Source organism: Microcaecilia unicolor, chromosome 6 (assembly GCF_901765095.1).
Source record: "Microcaecilia unicolor chromosome 6, aMicUni1.1, whole genome shotgun sequence".
Lineage (NCBI taxonomy): Eukaryota > Metazoa > Chordata > Amphibia > Gymnophiona > Siphonopidae > Microcaecilia > Microcaecilia unicolor.
Window position 1 is genome coordinate 105753598 of NC_044036.1, and position 19904 is coordinate 105773501.

A 19904-nucleotide genomic window follows, 5' to 3' on the forward strand; every position below is an offset into this window, starting at 1 on the left:
AGAAGCCTATTGCTTCACAGGCTTTGCATTCTGCCAATAAAGTCTCTTGGAAATCAGAGGGGAAAGTCTTCTAGTATGCAGCAGTTCCAAACAGTCATAGACAAACCCAGGCCTGGCTTCAGCCTGGTCATACAGTTTCAGGATCTTCAGAATGAGTCAAGATAAGAGCTTCTTGCCTTGGCAGTCTTTACCCATAGATTGTGGAAGCATAAGCTTCAGGGTTGCTTCTCTCTTCCTGGGAGCGCTCTAACTTGTTTCCAAGCTGGGTTTTTAATCTGTTCTGTTTGAATCTCAACCTGCTGTACTGTGTACCGGGTAGGGTTACCATATTTTGTCCTCGCAAAAAGAGGACACATGTCCCGCCCCTTGCTTCGTCCGTGCCCCGCCCCTTTCACATTCTCACCCCGCCCCCTGTCACATATTCCCCTCCCCCGGGTCAAATATTCCCTTCCCCAGCCCCCCCGTCACCTCCCCTCCCCTTACTTACTATCTATTGCCCTGGTTGTCTAGTGACCTCTTCGGGGTAGGAAAGAGCACCCTCTTTCCTGCCCGGAGCGCTGCTCTTGCCCTGCATCCTGTTGCTGTGACGGTCTCGGGATTCAAAATGGCCACCGAGAGTTGAAGTCTCGCGAAGCCGCTTCAACTCTCGGTGGCCATTTTGAATTTCGAGACCGTCACAGCAACAGGATGCAGGGCAAGGGCAGCGCTCCGGGCAGGAAAGAGGGGGCTCTTTCCTGCCCCGAAGAGGTCACTAGACCATCAGGGCAGTAGATAATAAGTAAGGGAAGGGGAGGCTAGGATAGGCCCGCCGCCCAACCGCCCGTTTGTCCAGAAATCCGGACAAACGGGCAGACTGGCAAAACCCGTCCGGACATGTCCTCAAAAAGAGGACATGTCCCAGTAAATCCGGACATATGGTAGCCCTAGTACCGGGGAATCTGGCTCCTTAAGGTGGCCCAGTGAGGGAGTTTCTTTAAGGGGGACTGGCAGTCTCCTATAAACATCATCACATTCCTCAAGCTATAGACGTAAATGATAAATTATATCAAACGTGGTAATTTACACAGGCCATGAAGGACTTATGTACACCACTGTAGAGTCTTTCCTATGCCAGTGAATTAGTAGTGGGTTTTTTTTCCCTTCTAATTACGATATGCTGATGAGACTTCTTCATTAGCCCAGCGGTTCTGAACCATTTCTGGGATGCACATCTAACCAGTCTGGTTTTCAGGATTATCACAATGGATATGTATGGATACGTTTGAATACATTGGAGACCCACTGAATGCAAATCTATCTGATGCATATTCAATGTAATAATTTGAAAATCTGACTGGCTAAGTGTGCCTTCAAGAGAGAGCTGAGAAATACTATATTAGCCTACAGAATATGAGAGCAATGCTAAAAAGCAAAATTTAAATCTTATAATATCCACATCTCAGTACCTTGCACCTTGATTCCTATTGTTTCAGGCTGTACTGATCTGTCAGTATTTTTCCATTAAGTTGGTGCCACTCTTGATTTACATTTCAGTTCGGATGCAGCTATAACACAGTGTTATAATTATGGTGAAGGGCTCAGGTATATATTAAGTAACATGCATTAAGGAGTAACACCACAATGAATACTGCAGAATGACTTCACACACAGGTCTGCCTGAACTATGTGCCGAAGGGCTTCTTGTGAAATAAGGTACTTTACAGCATTCACCCCTAAGAATAAACTGTTAATTGCAAGCGCATGTGATTTGAATATTTTCTGGTCTTTCTTTTTTTTTTTTTGTTTCTCTTTTGCAATGATGTCATTTTTCCTAGCTACTGGGTAGTACTAATCAAGGGGGGGGGGGGGGGGGACTTCAAATACAATGATTTCCTAGCACTGCCCCTAACCCAAAATGGTCCAAATACATGAAGGGATCATTTTACTAAGTGACAGTAAACACTAGCACATACTTACTGCATGCTAAAAAGCACAACTGAAGGATGCACTTAGGTGTCCCTTAGTAGTTCTGGGATCGGCATGTGCCAATCCTGCGTTAAAAAACTATAAAATATTTTTTAGCGAAGGGGGTTGTGTTTGGGGGCGGAAAGTAGGCATGATCTAATTGGCAAATCGCCACATACTGCCGATTAGTGCAGGGCTAGTGTGGGCGCCCTTACTGCCTAGTAAATAGGTGGTAAGGGCTCCCGTGTTAATGGCTATGTGATAAGTATATAAGTATTGCCATACTGGGCCAGACCAGCGGTCCATCAAGCCTAGCATCCTGTTTCCTTTGGCCAATCCAGGTCACAAATACCTGGCAAGATCCCAAAAAAGTACAAAACATTTTATGCTGCTTATCCCAGAAATATTCAGTTGAGTAGACCACAAATTAATGTGTGGGGACTTTCAAAGCAATATATTACAATCCTTGTCTCAAACCACCATAGTCTTTACATTATCTTAATTACTTTTTATATAATTATTGCATCAGTATATCAATATGTAGCAATCCATTTCTCTTTTTCTTTTTTTCGGGGATCTTCAGATAGAAATGCTGCTCTCACCATATGAACCAAATTTCATTTTCTTCCTCAGGAGCATGTTTGGTCTATAGCTGGAACCTCTTCCCTGAGGAAGAAAATGAAACTTGGCCATGTTGGCAGAGGTTCTCCTGTGGATAAAGTGTTGCCGTTGAGAAAGATAAGTGCAGATATATACTTTTAAGAAAATCGTGAAAAGCGTAAAAATTATTCAAAGAAAAAGAAAAAATAGGAATTCTAATATAAATGATAGGTGAATAAGGGTTGATCTATGAGGATTTGCGCCTCAACCATTGTCCAGGAAGGATAAAAGAACATTAAAAACTATGTTCATATGGTGAGAGCAGCATTATTATCTGAAGATCCCCGAAAAAAAGAAAAAGAGAAATGGATTGCTACAGAGTGATATACTGATGCAATAATTATATAAAAAGTAATTAAGATAACGTAAAGACTATGGTGGTTTGGGACAAGGATTGTAATATATCCCAGAAATAAGCAGTGGATAATTGAGAGATTAGTGTGTGGACATTAATGGCAAAAAAAAAAAAAGAAAGAAAGAAAGAAATTGCAGTCATTTTACAGCAGTGCTAAAAGTGGCCTCACTAAAAATTACACAGGCCACTTCTTTGCACAGCTTGGTAAAAGGGCCCCTAAGATTGTTTACCTTTTTTTTTTTCCAAACTAGCTACACACCAGTCGTCACACAACATCTCGAACAGAGGACAAAGATAGTGGTAGTAGTCCTTGAACGCGATCTATAAAACGGTTTTGTTGTCAAAAGAGTATAATTACTTCATTCAACACTTGAATATTAGACTAGATTTGGAGGTGGTTCATTTATCAGATACTGTAAGATCCTAGATTTCACGTCTGGCTGGAATATCCTTGGGCTGCAGCTCAATAGTATGACTTTAGCAGTAATTCTTCAGTTTTGGGCGTGTTCAAATCTGATCAGGGATGACTGTGGCATCTGGACTTTCAGCATTATACCCAAAATGCCCCAGTGGCTGAGAATCCAAAGACATACTCAATGAGAGGCACTAGAATCCTTTAGATGGATTAGGGGAAAAAACCCTTCACAGGGATTCCCATCCGGCATTCAGCTGGAGTAAGACAAAGGCTCCCATGTATAACGGCTTTCGAGGAGGTCAAAGTGCATGTCTCTGCCCTGACGAAACACAGAACGATTTGTAAGCATGCAGCTCTTGCAAAGTCTTTTAGCAAAAGAAATGCCTGTCATTTTTTCATAGTATATACCATGCCCTGCCAATTTCTAAACAAACAAAGCCTCTTTTTTAACATGAAGCCAGTTGACAAACTACCATATTTGGCAACTGAAAGAATGATGTGTTTTTAAAAATAATTTGTCATTTTGGTCTATGCCATGATTCCTTGTACTTCTATTACACGGTTCAGTGTGGGAGCACCCTCCCACTTCATAACAGCTGAAATCTGCCGGAGGAACCACCTTCTGTGTGTACTATGCAACTTCTCTTGTTTTACACTCGTTATCATGATGACCTTAGAAAACTGTCTGCTTGAAGCATTCCTTATATTTGCTTTTGTCTCCTGCCTCTGGTTTTCACATCATCATTTTGATTCCACAAAATACCAGCTTGCCTGCTTAGTGTGCTCTCTTTTGATCACATTAATTCATCATCTTACTTTTTAGGTTCTATTTTTATTTCTTTATTATTTCTTCACTCTTTTGTAATAAAAAGTATGCAACCTGCTACACTCTTTTTAAAATCTGTCCCCCTGAGTCTACCTCTTCACTGATGTCATTATAAATTATAGATTTGTACTCTCCACTGAGTGGGGTTTTTACCCTTTTGAATGTGATATGCATATCAGTATGAGGCCTTCATGAATGGTGGATGAAGTGTTTCTTTTCCATATGTACAGCTTTGCACAATTGCTGCTCCTGCTGAACATGCTGGCAAATACATATGTATTTGCTGATGCCCTTCAATGTGTATTACAAAATTCTCTGCATTCACTAGAGCCATTTTGTAAAATACCAACAGAACTGAGCACATCTCTTCCTCGATATCTGAGTTCCTAACTCATCAGCCCATGCAAACTGGAACTTCATGGCTCCTCCATTTGGTTGGCAATAGGGGCAGATTTAGGAAGCAATGTAGCTGCCTGAATTTAGGTGCTCAGGAGCCCATCTTCATAAAAAGCTGAGGTTTGCATTCATTTAATATTATTTGATATTTCACATGCTATCTGCAACAGGATCCATGTTAGTGTGTGATAATGATTCCTAAAATGTGTTAAGATTTATTTTGCTATTGGTCCAGGATATTATTGCTCCTTCACACTGTGAAGAAACTGTGTGTTTTCAGACTCTAAAATATATTGGATATTTTCCTGCATTAATTATGTCTTGAGGTGTATTTTCCTATTTGGCCAGCAGGTGGTGTTTTTTTCTGTACAGCTGTTACAGGAAAATGAATGTTCTTTCTTTAGTATTAGTATACAGATAGGAAGTAAGAAGCAGTTTACTTTTAAAACTTGTTCTGGGCTCTGACTGGCCCAAGAGCTCATTTTCATTTGAAATGTACTGGCTTTTGTCCAGTCTTAGCCAGGGAGAAAAGAGAGACTGATCTGTTTTTTGAGGCTTGGTAAACAGTTATGTCCTGATCTTCCCAGGTACTTTTTAAAAAGTAAACAAATGTTTAATTAGTGTTATAATTGATCCATGTTTCAATTACCTGTTATTGTTTGCTGATTGCACTTTTTATGTCACACTGTTCAATTTTTAAGACAATAAAGAATTTTCAGTTTATTGCCTCTTTGGACTGAGAAAGAATCCTGGTGGTTTGTGTGTTGGGTCTGTGAGTGCTTTCTGTGGGACCACTGGGAATGTGGCCTCCAGTAACACAGAAATCACCGGGGATAATTTGAGAGCAGAAGACTCACCTGGAGGCGGTTGGGACCCTGCACAAGCAGCAGGTACAGGCAGACCTCAGCTCTGCTGAGGATAAACCCTCTAAGTGGCCGTGGGGTAACCCTAGGCAGGTAGCTAAGCATTTCATGACACACACACATTCTAGTCTTACATATACGAGTGGTGTCTTGAATTTCATGTGAAACAGAGCCAAGAGGATTAAAGTGGAACCTGCAGTAGTCAGCATGTGGTAACACCATTAGTAAATGACCTCCTTTGTAAGATATTCACATTGGCACGGTCCTGATTTGTACATGCAATTTAATTGAATAATGAACCAATTAGTGCCAATAATTGGCTTTTTAACAATTATTGGCACCAATTAGAGTGTTATGCATCTAAACTTTACGCATAGCCTGAAAAAAGGGACACAGAATAGGTACAGTCATGGGTGTTTTGGGGCGGAACAGAGGAATGGTTTTTGAGTTATACTTGTAATTACAGAATAATGGTGTTCCACGTGTAAATTTAGGCATGGGCTTTTGCACCACATTTTCACTGATGCAAATGGGGGCACCTAAATTTACATGCGACCATAACGCTTAAGCGCTATTCTATAAACTGCCCCAAACATTAGGCACAGCTTTTAGAATAACGCCCGAGCAGGGATTTTTCGGTGCAGGTTTTTTCGTCACCATATACTAGCCCTATGTGGGGATGCCACTGAAAATTCTCACTGACTGCCTCAGCATGATCTGGATAGTGCTGGAGTGGAACTTGGATAGCTATCTGGACAAGTTAGGACGGAAAAATAACTGCCCTAACTTGACTGGATAGTTTCCGGGTACTGGCTCTGAATATTGGCGGTTCACGATAACTTCCAGTAGTCGCCTTGTACACAGATATTAAATGCCAGTATCTGGGTACCATCTGGCACTGAATATCCAGGTATAATTCTAAGTACCATGATAACAATTATAAACCAATGATGACTGAGGAGTTTAAATATCGGGCACATTATTTTCTTTATCTTGCTACAGGATCTAAATTATAACTGCAGAAAAATGTATAGATTTGACCCTGAGATGGAAAGCCTGGCACTTCTTATATTCTTAAGCTCCACCTTTGGTCCTCTTCCTACTGTTTTTCAATGCGACACAGCGCTCGGAACTGAATGCTCATCTCGACTGCAGTTGGGAAATATGCACTCATTTTCAAATAAGCCTGTCAAAGATTGTGCAAAACACTCAGTCTATATCCATTCTTCTACTGCAGGATGCTAGGCAGCAATAGCCTTATATGCAATTCACAAAAGTTCCATAAAATTAGATCACCCTCGACTGAAAGAACATTTATAGAGCACTAGGGAATTTTCAGTTAGTCAAACTGCAGTGTAGGGCAGCTTTGAGTATTTTATGAGTGTAGGATAGGCTGGAAATGACTAAAAGTGTAACTATTAGGGAAGTAGATATGTGAGAGGCTTCAGCATAGTGCTGGAGCTGAAATCATTTTAGGGTAAGTAATACAGCAATAGACAATAGGAAAAAGAGTACACAGCACATGATGTATGAAGCTTTATTTCCCATAAACACAGAACTAAAGATACACCTTAGTGAATCAGGCTGAAAAGATGCAGAGCGAGGTTAGTAAGCAGTGGGAACAATCTGGAGAGTACAGATAGTACAGGAGACAGATTTGGAGAAAATTAGGATAGAATGTTAGGGTGAAGTGGTACCATGTACTGAGAATAAGACAAAGGTGAAAAGAGGTTCTGGCTGAGATATAAACATATGTGAGCTTTTCTGAGCTACAGGATAGTCTTTCCTGTCAGAAACAAAAGAGAAACTCAAATCCTTTATCCTTTTGTGATAGAAAACTATTTTTACTCCTATATTAAAACACCTTTACAGCATCTTAGCTCTTTTCATTTTTCAACCCAGGGCCTTGCTAGTTAGGAATGTTATAATTCTAAAAGCCATGCTGCACATGCTTTCCCCACTTGTCTATTTAGGAATGTTATCAAAATTTCATCATGACATATCTCATTATTTCTCAACTGCCCTATTATTTTTTTATCATTAACTGAAAATTTGTCTCAAGTCCGGCAATTTTGATTCTTGGCTTCAGTTTCCAAGCAGGTGCTGTTTTTAAGTTTCCGATAACATTCTGGACTCACTGATTCTATATATGGCACCCAAATTTGGGCCTGCTGCAAAAAGATGTACGTGCAAATCAATTGGTTAATGGGCTTGTAGCCATCAAAATAATTTGCATGCACATCTTCTGGATGTGCGCTATTCTATAAGGCAGAATGCCTAACTAATATCGCGTGTATTCCAAAAGGGGGAGTGGCCATGGGAGGGGCATGGGCATGTTAAGGGCATTCTGAAAGATACATGTGTAGTTTCAGAATACTGGGTAAGTGCACCTAACTTGGGTGCAAGTATTTACACAAGCTTTCAGCAGGCACTGGTTTGGTGCCCAAACTTAGGCACAAGAATTGGTGCTATGGATAATTCTATAAAGGGCACATGCTCTTTATAGAATAGCATTTAGAGCTAGATTCTATAAATGGCGCCTGGAAAATCTGCACAGTAAAAAAATAAGCCTAGACAACTTCTCTAAAGAACGCCTAAATTTTATAGAATAGACTTAAAAATCCAAGTGGTATGTAGAATATGCCAAGAGTCTCTACATGCAACCAAATTTGGTCACGTCCATTTTGGCCATGTTTTACTTGGCGTTAATCCCGATGCCTAAATTAGGTACAGAGGGGGAGATTCTATATATGGCACCTAAAAAATCGACTAAGCGTATTCTATAATCAGTGCCTAGATTTAGGTGCCTGATTATAGAATACCCTTAGCTGATATTTCAGCACCTAAATCTATGTGTATCCATTTACACCAACGAAAATGTAGTATAAATCCCAGTGCATAGATTTCAGTGCACTGGGCCATATTCTATAACTAGACGCATAAATTTTAGAATGTCCACAAAATGCTCATTTCCCTGCCCATAACCACGTCCCTTTTGCCTGCATGCATGAGAAGTTTGGCACACATCGTTACAGAGTATGCTTAGCAAGTTATGCGTCTAAATTCTAATCAGCACCAATTATGCTCATCATTGCTTGTTAAGTGCTGTTATCAGTGCTCATTAGCTTGTTAAGTTATGCGCATTGTTACAGAATCTGTGCCGATTTTGGTGCAGATCATTAGGCGCACTATATAGAATCTGGAAGAGAGCAGGTGTATTCAATAATAATGTGCATAGATTTTAGAAATGCCCATGACCTGCCCATTCCAAGCCCTCTTTTCAACTATCCAGCTTATTTTCGAAGGAGATCACCGGCCATCTTCCGACACAAATCGGGAGATGGCCGGCGATCTCCTGAACCCAGCCAAATCAGTATAATCGAAAGCCGATTTTGGCCAGCGCCAACTGCTTTCCATCGCGGAGCCGGCCAAACTTCAAGGGGGCGTGTTGGTAGGTTAACAAAGGCGGGATGGGGGCGTGGTACGAGATGGCTGGCTTTGCCCGATAATGGAAAAAAGAAAGCCGGCCTTGACAAGCATTTAGCCGGCTTCACTTGGTCCCTTTTTTTTCAGGACCAAGCTTCAAAAAGGTGCCCCAACTGACCACTGGAGGGAATCGGGGATGACCTCCCCTTACTGCCCCAGTGGTCACCAACCCCCTCCCACCCAAAACAAAAAATAGAAAAATATTTTTTTGCCAGCCTCTATGCCAGCCTTAAATGTCATACCCAGCTCCATGACAGCAGTATGCAGGTCCATGGAGCAGTTTTTTGTGGGTGCAGTGCACTTCAGACAGGTGGACCCAGGCCCATCCCCCCCTACCTGTTACACTTGTGGTGGTAAATATTAAGCCCTCCAAAACCCCCCAAAACCCACTGTACCCACATGTAGGTGACCCCCTTCATCCCTAAGGGCTATGGTAGTGGTGTAGAGTTGTGGGAATGGGTTTTGGGGGGCTCAGCACCCAAGGTAAGGGAGCTATGCACATGGAAGCTATTTTTGAAGTCCACTGCAGTGCCCCCTAGGGTGCCCGGTTGGTGTCCTGGCATGTCAGGGGGACCAGTGCACTACAAATGCTGGCCCCTCCCATGACCAAATGCCTTGGATTTGGCCGGGTTTGAGATTGCCGGCATTAGTTTCCATTATCAGCGAAAACTGATGCAGGCCATTTCAAACCCGGCCATCTCTGACATTCGGCCGACCCCAACCATATTATCGAAATGAAAGATGGCCGGCCATCTTTTTCGATAATACGATTCGGGACTGCTTTTTGCGGCGCCAGCCAAATAGATGGCCAGCCATCTATTTGGCTGGCGCCTTTCGATTATGCCCGTCCACGTGACTTGGAATTTACGCACATCATGTTACAGAATACGCTTAGTGATTTGTGTGCGTAAAATTTAAAGCCAATTATTCCTGATAATTGCTTGTTAACATCCAATTAACTGAGCTGATTAGTTAGTTAACTAATTAAGTTATATGCACTGCTGAAGAATACACTGCGATTTCTATGCAAAAATTAAGGCGCAATATACAGAATTTGGGGGCTAGTGATGATTTTTTTTTACCCATTTTCGAGTGCTATTTATAGAATTCCCCCCTCACTGCACAATCCAGCATTTTTAAAAAAAGTTTTTACCAGGTGTAACAACATAACCCTGTATACTTTAAGCAATATTTCTAAACACTGCTGTTTAAACAGGGAAATATCCAGTTGTTGCAAACAGCCAGCTGTGCTAAATCCCAAAGGCTAGATGACCTATTATGGGCCTTGGAGCTTTGTATTGTTGGCCAGTTTTATGCTTTGATCTCTTTTTAAATATGATTGTAGAACATAAGGTGGTCAGTAGTTCCTCTGGAGCCTATGCTTATACTGTCCTTAGAGCTAGGCTGGCAGAACTTGAAAGCATCTGGAAGCCTTCCATCCCCCACCCTTGCCAATGGTACAGTGCTCCAAAAACTCCAGCCAGCTACGGCCTGAAGCAGTTTACTCTAGTTTTTGATACTGAAGCAAAAAGACATAGCAGGAATATTTCAGGAATGATGTATTTCCAATGGATCTAAAGACAGAATGATAAAAATGATGTTGGAAATTGTAATGGCCCTAAATCTTCCAGTTACATTCTTATTAGTACAACAAACATTTAAATGAAGTGATGACAGCAGGGGCAGCGAAACACCTTATTGATTAGAGAGGCAAAACAAATCAGTTTCTTGCCTGCTCTCAAGCACTCTAGTTGCTGATGTTGTGTTGGGTAAAATATCAACCGAACCATGGCCCCAGCGACCCACTTTATTCTGCTGCACATGAATGAGACTATCAGGCTTATTTTCGAAAGAGAAGGACGCCCATCTTTCGACACAAATTGGAAGATGGGTGTCCTTCTCCCAGGGTCACCCAAATCGGCATAATCGAAAGCCGATTTTGGGCGTCCCCAACTGCTTTCCGTCGTGGGGACGATCAAAGTTCCTGGGGGCATGTCAGAGGCATAGCAAAGGCGGGACTTGGGCGTGCCTAACACATGGGCATCCTCAACCCACTTGGATGACTTTACTTGGTCCTTTTTTTGTTACAACCAAGCCACAAAAAGGTGCCTGAACTGACCAGATGAACACCGGAGGGAATCGGGGATGACCTCCTCTTACTCCCCCAGTGGTCACTAACCCCCAACCACCCTCAAAAAAATATTTAAAAATATTTTTTGCCAGCCTCAAATGTCATACTCAGGTCCATCGCAGCAGTATGCAGGTCCCTGGAGCAGTTTTAATGGGTGCAGTGCACTTCAGACAGGTGGACCCAGGCCCATCCCCCCCTGCATTGAATCTGGTTTTTCAATACATTTTACTACAATCAACCTCTGGAGATTTGACTGTTTGGTTGGCCTACATCCCTTCTCTACTGCTCTGGTTGGTCATAGCTGCCTAAAACATACCCAAAATTGTTATGAACCCTCCATTCGTAACCACTATATTGATCAAAAATATAAGTACAATAAAAAAACATAGTTACTTCACAGGACTTGTACAAACAGTGGCATTATTGTAAAAATCTACTCACAGATATTTGCCGTGCCCTTTGGGATGGTCAGATATGAGCCGGGGCTCCAAGGTCGGCCCTGGTAAGTCTTCTTGCACCTCCCACAGTCTGGGCCTGTTGTGTTGTGTTCACATTCACAAGACAATTTATTGTTGTCAAAGACACAGGTATTGGCATGAAGGTTACACTTGCACCTAGCAAAGAAGAGACAAGGATGTCATTTCAAGTCCAGATTTGATTTTTAGACTCTTGCAGTCCTAGTAATTTGCTCACTTGGTTTACCAGGTTTATTCGTGTCTCAACTTGTTCTTCATGCCCTCTTCCTTCTTCGGAGTTCAGGCATTAAACTGAAGTGTATTTTTTTAACTCACATATCATTGATGCTGTGTTTCTTGTGTTAACCAGACATATCATTTGTATGGGACTCTCTGATGTCAATCAAGATTAACATTCTTAAATACAAAATTGAACTAAATTTTAAAATACATCTGTTTTATTCCTTTGAGAATTCAAATTTTTAGCTTAGGGTTAGAAAATAGGGCGGTACACTCCTAAGTACCCAGTCAGATCATGAGGGTGTTCAAAAATTTTAAGTGTGTACAAGTCACTTTTACGCCTTCATACCTATGAATTAACATGCATACAGTTGATTGCATACATAGAATGCATACCTAACAAAAATGAACAGATCAAATGAACAGAAAAAAAATTGTCTGAAAATCAGTAAAAATTAGTTTTAAATGAGCATGAACCAAACTTGTTTTTCATCGTTCACATCCTATTACGAACTTCACTGACAGGTACAATAGTTTAACCTTTTCTGATTCTAAATGTTAAATAATTCTTTATTTCCTCTTGAAAGTGTGACACGGACTTTTGGTCAAAACTGTTCACTGTCACTGAGGCAGTGCATGCAAATCTCTGTCATGAATATCTCATGATATTGTGGATATCCTGAAAACCTGACTGACTGGGAAGCCTCCACAACCAGATTTTGGAACCACTTGCCTAAACTCTTCACTAAGTCTTGATTTATGCTCATTGGGGTGAATTCTATATATGACAGCAAAAAAAACTGTCGCTGAAAAAGCGCTGTTCTATAAACTGCACTTAAAGTTAGGTGAGATTTATAGACTAGTGCTTATGCCTGGGAATCACAGCTATCTTTAGATACGGCAATTTGCACCAACTGAAACGTGATGCAAATGTACATGCCTAAATTAGGTGCATATCCCCCTCATTCTATAACAAAGCACATAAAGGAAAACCCTGTTTAACCCATGACCCTCCCATTTCCACACCCCTTTTTGAACTTTCGTGTAAAATTTAGGCGCAGCTCCTGCGCCTGAATTTACACGCATACATTTCTTTTAAATCTAATTAGTGCCAATAATTGGTTGTTAAGTCAATTATTGGCATTAATTAGTTCATTAGTCAATTAAATTGTTTGTGCGCTCAAATTTGCACGCGCAATTTTTGGTGGGTTTTATAGAATTCAGGGGATTGTGGTTTCTAAGCTTTAACAATTAAGAGGCCCCATCAATTAAGTAGGAAGTAAATTTGGGGTTAATAGTTTTGAATGCTAGTGAAACCTGAGGCCCTTTGTAATGTGAGACCCTAAGTTGTAGCTTGTCTAGCTTATATGTCAGTCTGGCTCTGCCCCTCACTCACTATCATACACATACAGCTGTTCCCCTACTAGGCATGTCATTAGACCTCATGCTTTAGATTTAAGGCCCTATGTCTTGCCTTTGTTTCTTATCTGTCTGTCTGTCTTATTATATTGTGCACTTCAAGAAACGGGGACTGTATGCAAATGCTGTACGTACTTGGTAGCACTATACAAATGATGATAATAAAAATCTATGAGCACATACAGACATCCATTAACCCTCAAACTGCCTCTTATGTACTCACACATACATGCACAGACACATATATATACCACATATAGTACATATATTAATCCCCAAGCTGCTATGCACAGAATCACCCAGAGACACACCCACACCATGCCCATCAATCTCTCATATAGACTCATAACCCACAATAACAAATGGATACTATGCTTCCCACTTCTGGATGAAAGCAGGTAGCTACAGCAGTTTCCGGGAAAGGAGCCAATTTGCAGAGGACAAATATGCTTAGATCATTGGAAAACAGTAAGTGCTCAATAACTAAGATGTACAGAGCACTAGGTACCTGCAGAACATCAGGGGACAAGGCTGTTTCTTTATATAGAGTTGTTACTATAATACGACATTAGAACTGATTTCCTAGAAGATGCTGGCATCTGCTCGCCTTATAACATGTAAACTAGTTTCAGAATATTAAAATTGCAGTTTGCCAAGTTTACGAGGTAATCTTAGAAAGGCTGCATACATTTATATATGTAAAAAGCTGATTTACCTGTATAAATAGACATACATGTATAAGGAACATGTCTGTTTTCTGGAGTCCTTTTTGCTTCCTTTTCTGTCCTACTAATAATAATTATTTTTATTGTTTATTGTCATAGCCTTATTGTATTATGACTTACAGCTCTTAGGTCACATTTAGCTGATAGCTTGTGAAAAATAAATCATTTTATGAAGGTTATATCATTATATCTATCTACCTATCTATCTATCTAGGTAGATAGATAGTAGAGTCTTGCTTATCTGACATACTTAGGTGATGTCACATGTATATCATAAAGGCCATAAAAAGGTGCAAACCATAAATATTTCTAGTTTTTATTTCTAATATAAGCTATTTTGCTTTTCTTGAGCTGGGAGCAGATCTGGAATTGCAAGACAGCATTTTTTCTGGTAACTGCCATTCTAAGGCTGTAGAAATTTGTGCTTTGGGATTTGACCTATGCTAACTTGTGATATGTTGCTGGTCATCAGCTAAGAGCCAGAGACTCCTATGACTAAGGACACCTGCTGTGTCCAGATAATCAATCAGAAGGAGAAGTGGGTGTGGGTAAAACTATAAGCTAAGCAAGAGGGTGGAGGGGGCTAGTATGATGACTGTGCATACCAAGGACATAGGTCAACCCATATCATATGAAAACTTATGCTTATGTGCATGAGAGGACCTAACTGTCAATATAAGGGAATACATGATACGTCATAACAGGAAACAGAATATTCTGGAAAGATGCATATTCATTAGGTAGGAAGGGTAATTATAATTACGATATTTAAGAGGAAACAGAACTGAGGATGACGAGCCTCAGTGTGCCCACTAGCAGGTGGACATATTGACAGCTCCCAGGGAAAACTCTGTTTTTATTTGCTATATATTATACTGTATTGGGATGTTATTTGTTAATATTTCAATAATTACTGATTGACTTCTTTGACAATTTGAATAAACATTTATTACGTCTAATACTTATTTAGTAGCCAGAGTTCTTGCCTGGAATTCTGCCTGGGGGATTAAAGATTTACTCCTTCAGATGGTTACTTCTGTCTCAGAGGCAAGACAGAAAGTGAACACACAGCACCATTGAATTTGTGAGCGGGTTTCTTTCTCTTTTTTGGCATCATGTTTAGTTAAAAGACAGCAGTGTTAAGTAAGATTATGAAGCTACGGTAGGGCTATCATGGTAATGGTGCTTGGCCGTTTGGCCCTACCGTTGGAATCCCGGGGGAGCCCAGTGGTAGTTCAGATTCTTGCCACATGCCAATCCTGGCACTAGAAAATCTTTTTAAATTTTGTAACGCAGGGGGCGTGCCTGGTGGCAATCAGGCACCACTGTGTACTGCCTGGTTATTGCTGGAGCCCTACCACTACCACCTCCTAATTAGACGGTGATAAGGGCTCTTCCACGAAATGGTCACACAGCAAGTGTTTAACTTATCACACAGCTATTTCTAAGGCAGAGCTATTCTCTTTAGCCTTTATACAGGCCACTAGCCCTGAAGATACGTGGGCTGTCTCTTCTGCAGAGACATAAAAATCCTCAGCTGCCACCATATGTGATAATGTGACCTGGTAATGAGGAAGGAAGCCCTCAATAAATACAGCCAGTCAGCTGAAAGGTGGCTGAAAGGTGGCTGAACTGTAACCTCAGCGAGAGAGTGTTTCTAGGGATGCCTACTACTATATCACTCTCCCTCACACAGTCCTTGGACCCTGAAGCAGCTTATAGCTAGACTACTGGCCACAGTTGGTGGGGAGTGCCTTTATAAAGTTAAGTACGCCCTTTATTTCACTTTTCTAACTCTTTTGAGATTTTTTGAGTTATAGATGTATTTCCATTGCAAAATAGGGAATACAGATATTCTTCTAACATCCACTCAGACCACACTCAGCCCATCAATTGTTGTTTCACTTTGTTTTCCATGCCATTTTCTGCATTGTTCATTTTGTTTTGTTTTTGCTAGTTGTCATTTTCATTTTGGGGGCAATATCATTGAAAGTGTGCCTTTTTTCTTCTCAGAAAGAGTGTGAACTATTTCACAACAGTGTTGCACATGCGCTCACTGTTGGGAACGAGTGTGTATTCTTTCTAAAATAGTGCACCTGCTTTGAAAAGAGTGTGCACTATTATTGGCAAACAAAGAAACCCATAAAATGTGTTTTTTTCCCCTCTTGTTTTCATTTGATAATGACAAGCAATGACATGGGATATGCCATTTTGATATTACCCTTGTCATTGCAAATGATAGCCCATGCTTGAAATTTATGTATGCCACTAAAATCAATTCCTAACATGTACTGTGGAGGACATATATCTCCAGCCTCTAAATAAATAAGAAGACAAGTGGGGAAAAAAATCAAAATTTGTATGAAGAATATATAGTCCCAGTTTTAAAATACCAAAACGAGGGCACAGAAAAAATGGTAAACATCATCTATTATACGAGCCATCAACTACAGGTTTCAACAAACAAAACCAAACATACAGGTATGCAACCCACTAAAGATAAGTGCTAACCAAAGAGAAAGAGAATGATCAAAAATGTAGAAGTAAAAATTAAAGTAAAAAAGTTATAAGTAAAGGATCCTACCATCAACTAACATCTCATTACAAAAAATAATTCATTCAAATCTTAGAACGGAGCCAAAAACCATTCAAAGATAACAGCAAAACAAAACAAAACTGCAGAACTGAAATGCAAAAGGAAGAAAATAAAAAGACACCCGATTCTGCTATCAACCTGTCAAAAAAATTACTTACCTTTGAAGAAGATGCAAAACTGAAAAAAAGCCACAGGAAGGTTACTTAAAAATGCCTAGATAAGCATGGTTTGCTGTCTTAACCTGGAGAAGATGTGTGACTCATAGCAAATTAAGAAAGAATGTTAGGGCTTGTGTAACCACATCTCCCACTACCAGGCTGTGCTTAGTCCTGCTGCCCTGCTGCCAAATGGGAAGGGGAGATGCTGCACTATGTGGGAGAGAAAGGGGACAGGAAGATGTTGGAACATAGAGGTAGAGGGGAAGGGAGAGGGGACGGGAGCTGCTCAACTACAGAGGTAGAGGAAAGAGAGGGGGAGCAAGGAGATTCTGGGCTACAAATATGGGAAAAGAGAGAGAGAGAGCAGGGAGATGGTGGGCTAGAAGTATGGAAGGTGAAACAAAGAAAGTAGATGATGGGCTACAAGTGTGGGAGTGGGAAGAGAGAAAGGAGGAGGAATTCAGAGAGTTGTTGGGCTACAAGCATATGATTTAAGAGAGAAAGAGAGAGGGGGACATGGAGATGCTGGGCTACAACTGTGGGAGGAGAGACAAAGAAGGGAGGACAGGAAGATATTGAGCTACAAATGTGGAAGGAGAGACAGCAAGAGAGACAGAGGGTACAAGTAGATGCTGGGTTACATGTGTGGAGGGAGAAAGAAAGAGAGGAGATTCTGGGTCTAAATTGTGGATGGAGAGAGAGAGAGATAGAGATAGAGAGAGAGAGGGGACTTGCTAAGTGGGTGAAAGATAGTTCCAGTAATAAATATGTCGAGCTGGCGCTAGAACGGCATAAGGGTAAGGATAAAATTGTAGATGCTAAAGTATGTATTATGGGTGGGTAGTAAAATAAAATGCAACTCACACATAATATTATTAAGACAGGGTTTTGCTAAATGCTTTGTAGGGGAAGTCCTTGAAACAGCTGGGAGGTGAAACATGCATGTCGGACATTTTTGAGCCCCCAGTCCATACATATTTAAGATAAGTACCTTAAAGAAAGTTGTAAAAAATATATCGAAGCCTATGAAGAATTTAGTGCTGTTTTTAATTGCCATAAATTATTGTTGGACAATTAGCACTACTGAGGCACGAGTTAAATTGTTTAAAAATTGTTTGTGAAAGAATTGAAGAGTGAAGATGAAGTGGTGATAAAAATATTAGCTGGGACTGTGATAAGGGAAGTTTGAAGAAGGAATGAGACAGGAGAAATGGGAGAGCTAAGGGATGAGAGGAAGAGATGGACAATTGATAGGTGAAAAAAAAGAAGATGGAGAACTGGAGAGTGAGAGGGTGAAACCTGAGTGGGCAGACAGGCAGAAAAGAAATAAAGAGGAAATATGTCAGAGACATATGTAGTGAGGAAATGGTAAGAGACAGGAGGAAAGAGAAGAAAGGGCAAGTGGACAGCAACAACTGGAAAGTGAGATAGCAGAAGACAGACAGAAAACAAGAACAGGGAAACAGGGACCAACATGCTAGGGAAGAGAGAATGTCCAGAGAACAAAGGTGAAAAAAATGTTTTATTTTATATTTATTAACTGAAATGTTAGCAATGGGAAATGTGCATTTCTCTGTTTATTTCTCCATTGTTGTGATGCACGCCCATTTTGACTTCTTGGGGTTCCCAGTTCATCTTTGTCTTCATATTTCTATTTCAAATGTGTGATCCATTGTTCTGTATTTGGTGAATGTACTGCTTATCATTTGTTTCACTAGAGACTAAGGTATGGTACTCTGTTTGCATGTAGATTCTGTGTAGAACTGCGTGACATCCCTATTTGTTTTGTTTTACTAGTAATAGGTGTATTGGTGTTCTACGGCCTAGTGTAATATTTGTAATACTGCCTATTCATAGGTAGTGTTCATGCTGTTTGAATTATAGGAATTAATGCTACTGTTGTATGGTAGATTTACTACATGAATGTTGAATGGGTTTGCTTTTTTTTTTAGATGTTGTATTTCATAATGTGCCTGGTAGTGCAGAAACGTTTGCTGTTATTACTTAGCTGACATAAGAATTAGACTTTTTTTTTTGTATCGCCTATCAAATGTGTCTTGACTAATAAATGGTTGAGAACTACTGGTCTAGATTTTTTCCTGTGTGGTGATCTCTGGAGGACTGAGGGAATTACGCTGAATTTGTCTAGGCTCACACCACATCTCTGATCCTTATGATACATGTTTAAAAATGTTTTAAGAATGTAGCTGTCAAAAAAATTACAGGATTAAAAACAAAGTTCAAAATCAATCGTACAAAGCACATACCTAGGGCCCCTTTTACTACAGAGTTGCCGTGCGGCAATCTGGAACTACTGCTGGGCCACCGCGGCCGCAGGCGGCAGTTCCGCCCTAGCATGCGGCATTTCCGGCACTGCCAGAATTTTTCAAAAATTATCACTGCACGGGGTTACTTGGTGGTAATGGTGCTGCCCAGTTACCGCTGGGTTAGTGCGGGAGACCTTACCACCACCTCAAAGAGTGGCAGTAAGTGCTCCCCCCAAAATGGCTGTGCGGCAAGGGTGAACTTACCGCATGGCCATTCCTTTTTTCTACCTTTTTACTTGCTGCAAAAACTCACACTGCTACTAGCACAGGGCCCCTCTTACCTCATCTTAGTAAAAGGGGACTGTAGACCACAGCACAAAGGTGCATTTCAGTTTACATAAAGGGAATGGGAACTTGATATACTGCCTTTCTGTGGTATTTTGCAACTACATTCAAAATGGTTTACATATATACACAGGTACTTATTTTGTACCTGGGGCAATAGAGGGTTAAGTGACTTGCCCAGAATCACAAGAAGCTGCAGTGGGAATTGAACTCAGTTCCCCAGGATCAAAGTCCACTGCACTAACCACTAGGCTATTCCTCCACTAGCAACTTTCCATGTAGAAGCCTGCCCTTGCAGATCAGCAATGCAGCCAAGCAGGCTTCTGTTTCTGTGAGTCTGATGTCCTGCACAGGACGTCAGACTCACAGAAACAGAAGCCTGCACGGCCGTACTGCTGATCTGCAAGGGCAGGCTTCTATATGGAATGCTGCTAGTGGAATAGCAACATTCCATCTAGAATCTCCAATAGTAGCAACATTCCATGTAGAATCTTAAATAGGGAAAGGGAAATGGGACTTGATATACCACCTTTCTGAGGTTTTTGCAACTACATTCAAAGTGGTTTACATATATTCAGGTACTTATTTTGTACCAGGGGCAATAGAGGGTTAAATGACTTGCC

General features: G+C 40.8%; 1 protein-coding gene across 3 annotated transcripts in view; it reads right to left on the reverse strand.

The window, feature by feature from the left end:
• Positions 1–19904, reverse strand: part of NTNG1 (netrin G1) — a 484639-nt gene that overhangs the window by 139662 nt on the left and 325073 nt on the right. For all 3 annotated transcript variants that reach the window (XM_030206226.1, XM_030206225.1, XM_030206224.1), the window contains exon 3: positions 11518–11690. In XM_030206226.1, the coding sequence (XP_030062086.1) occupies positions 11518–11690 (173 nt within the window). The remainder of the gene's footprint in view (positions 1–11517; positions 11691–19904) is intronic.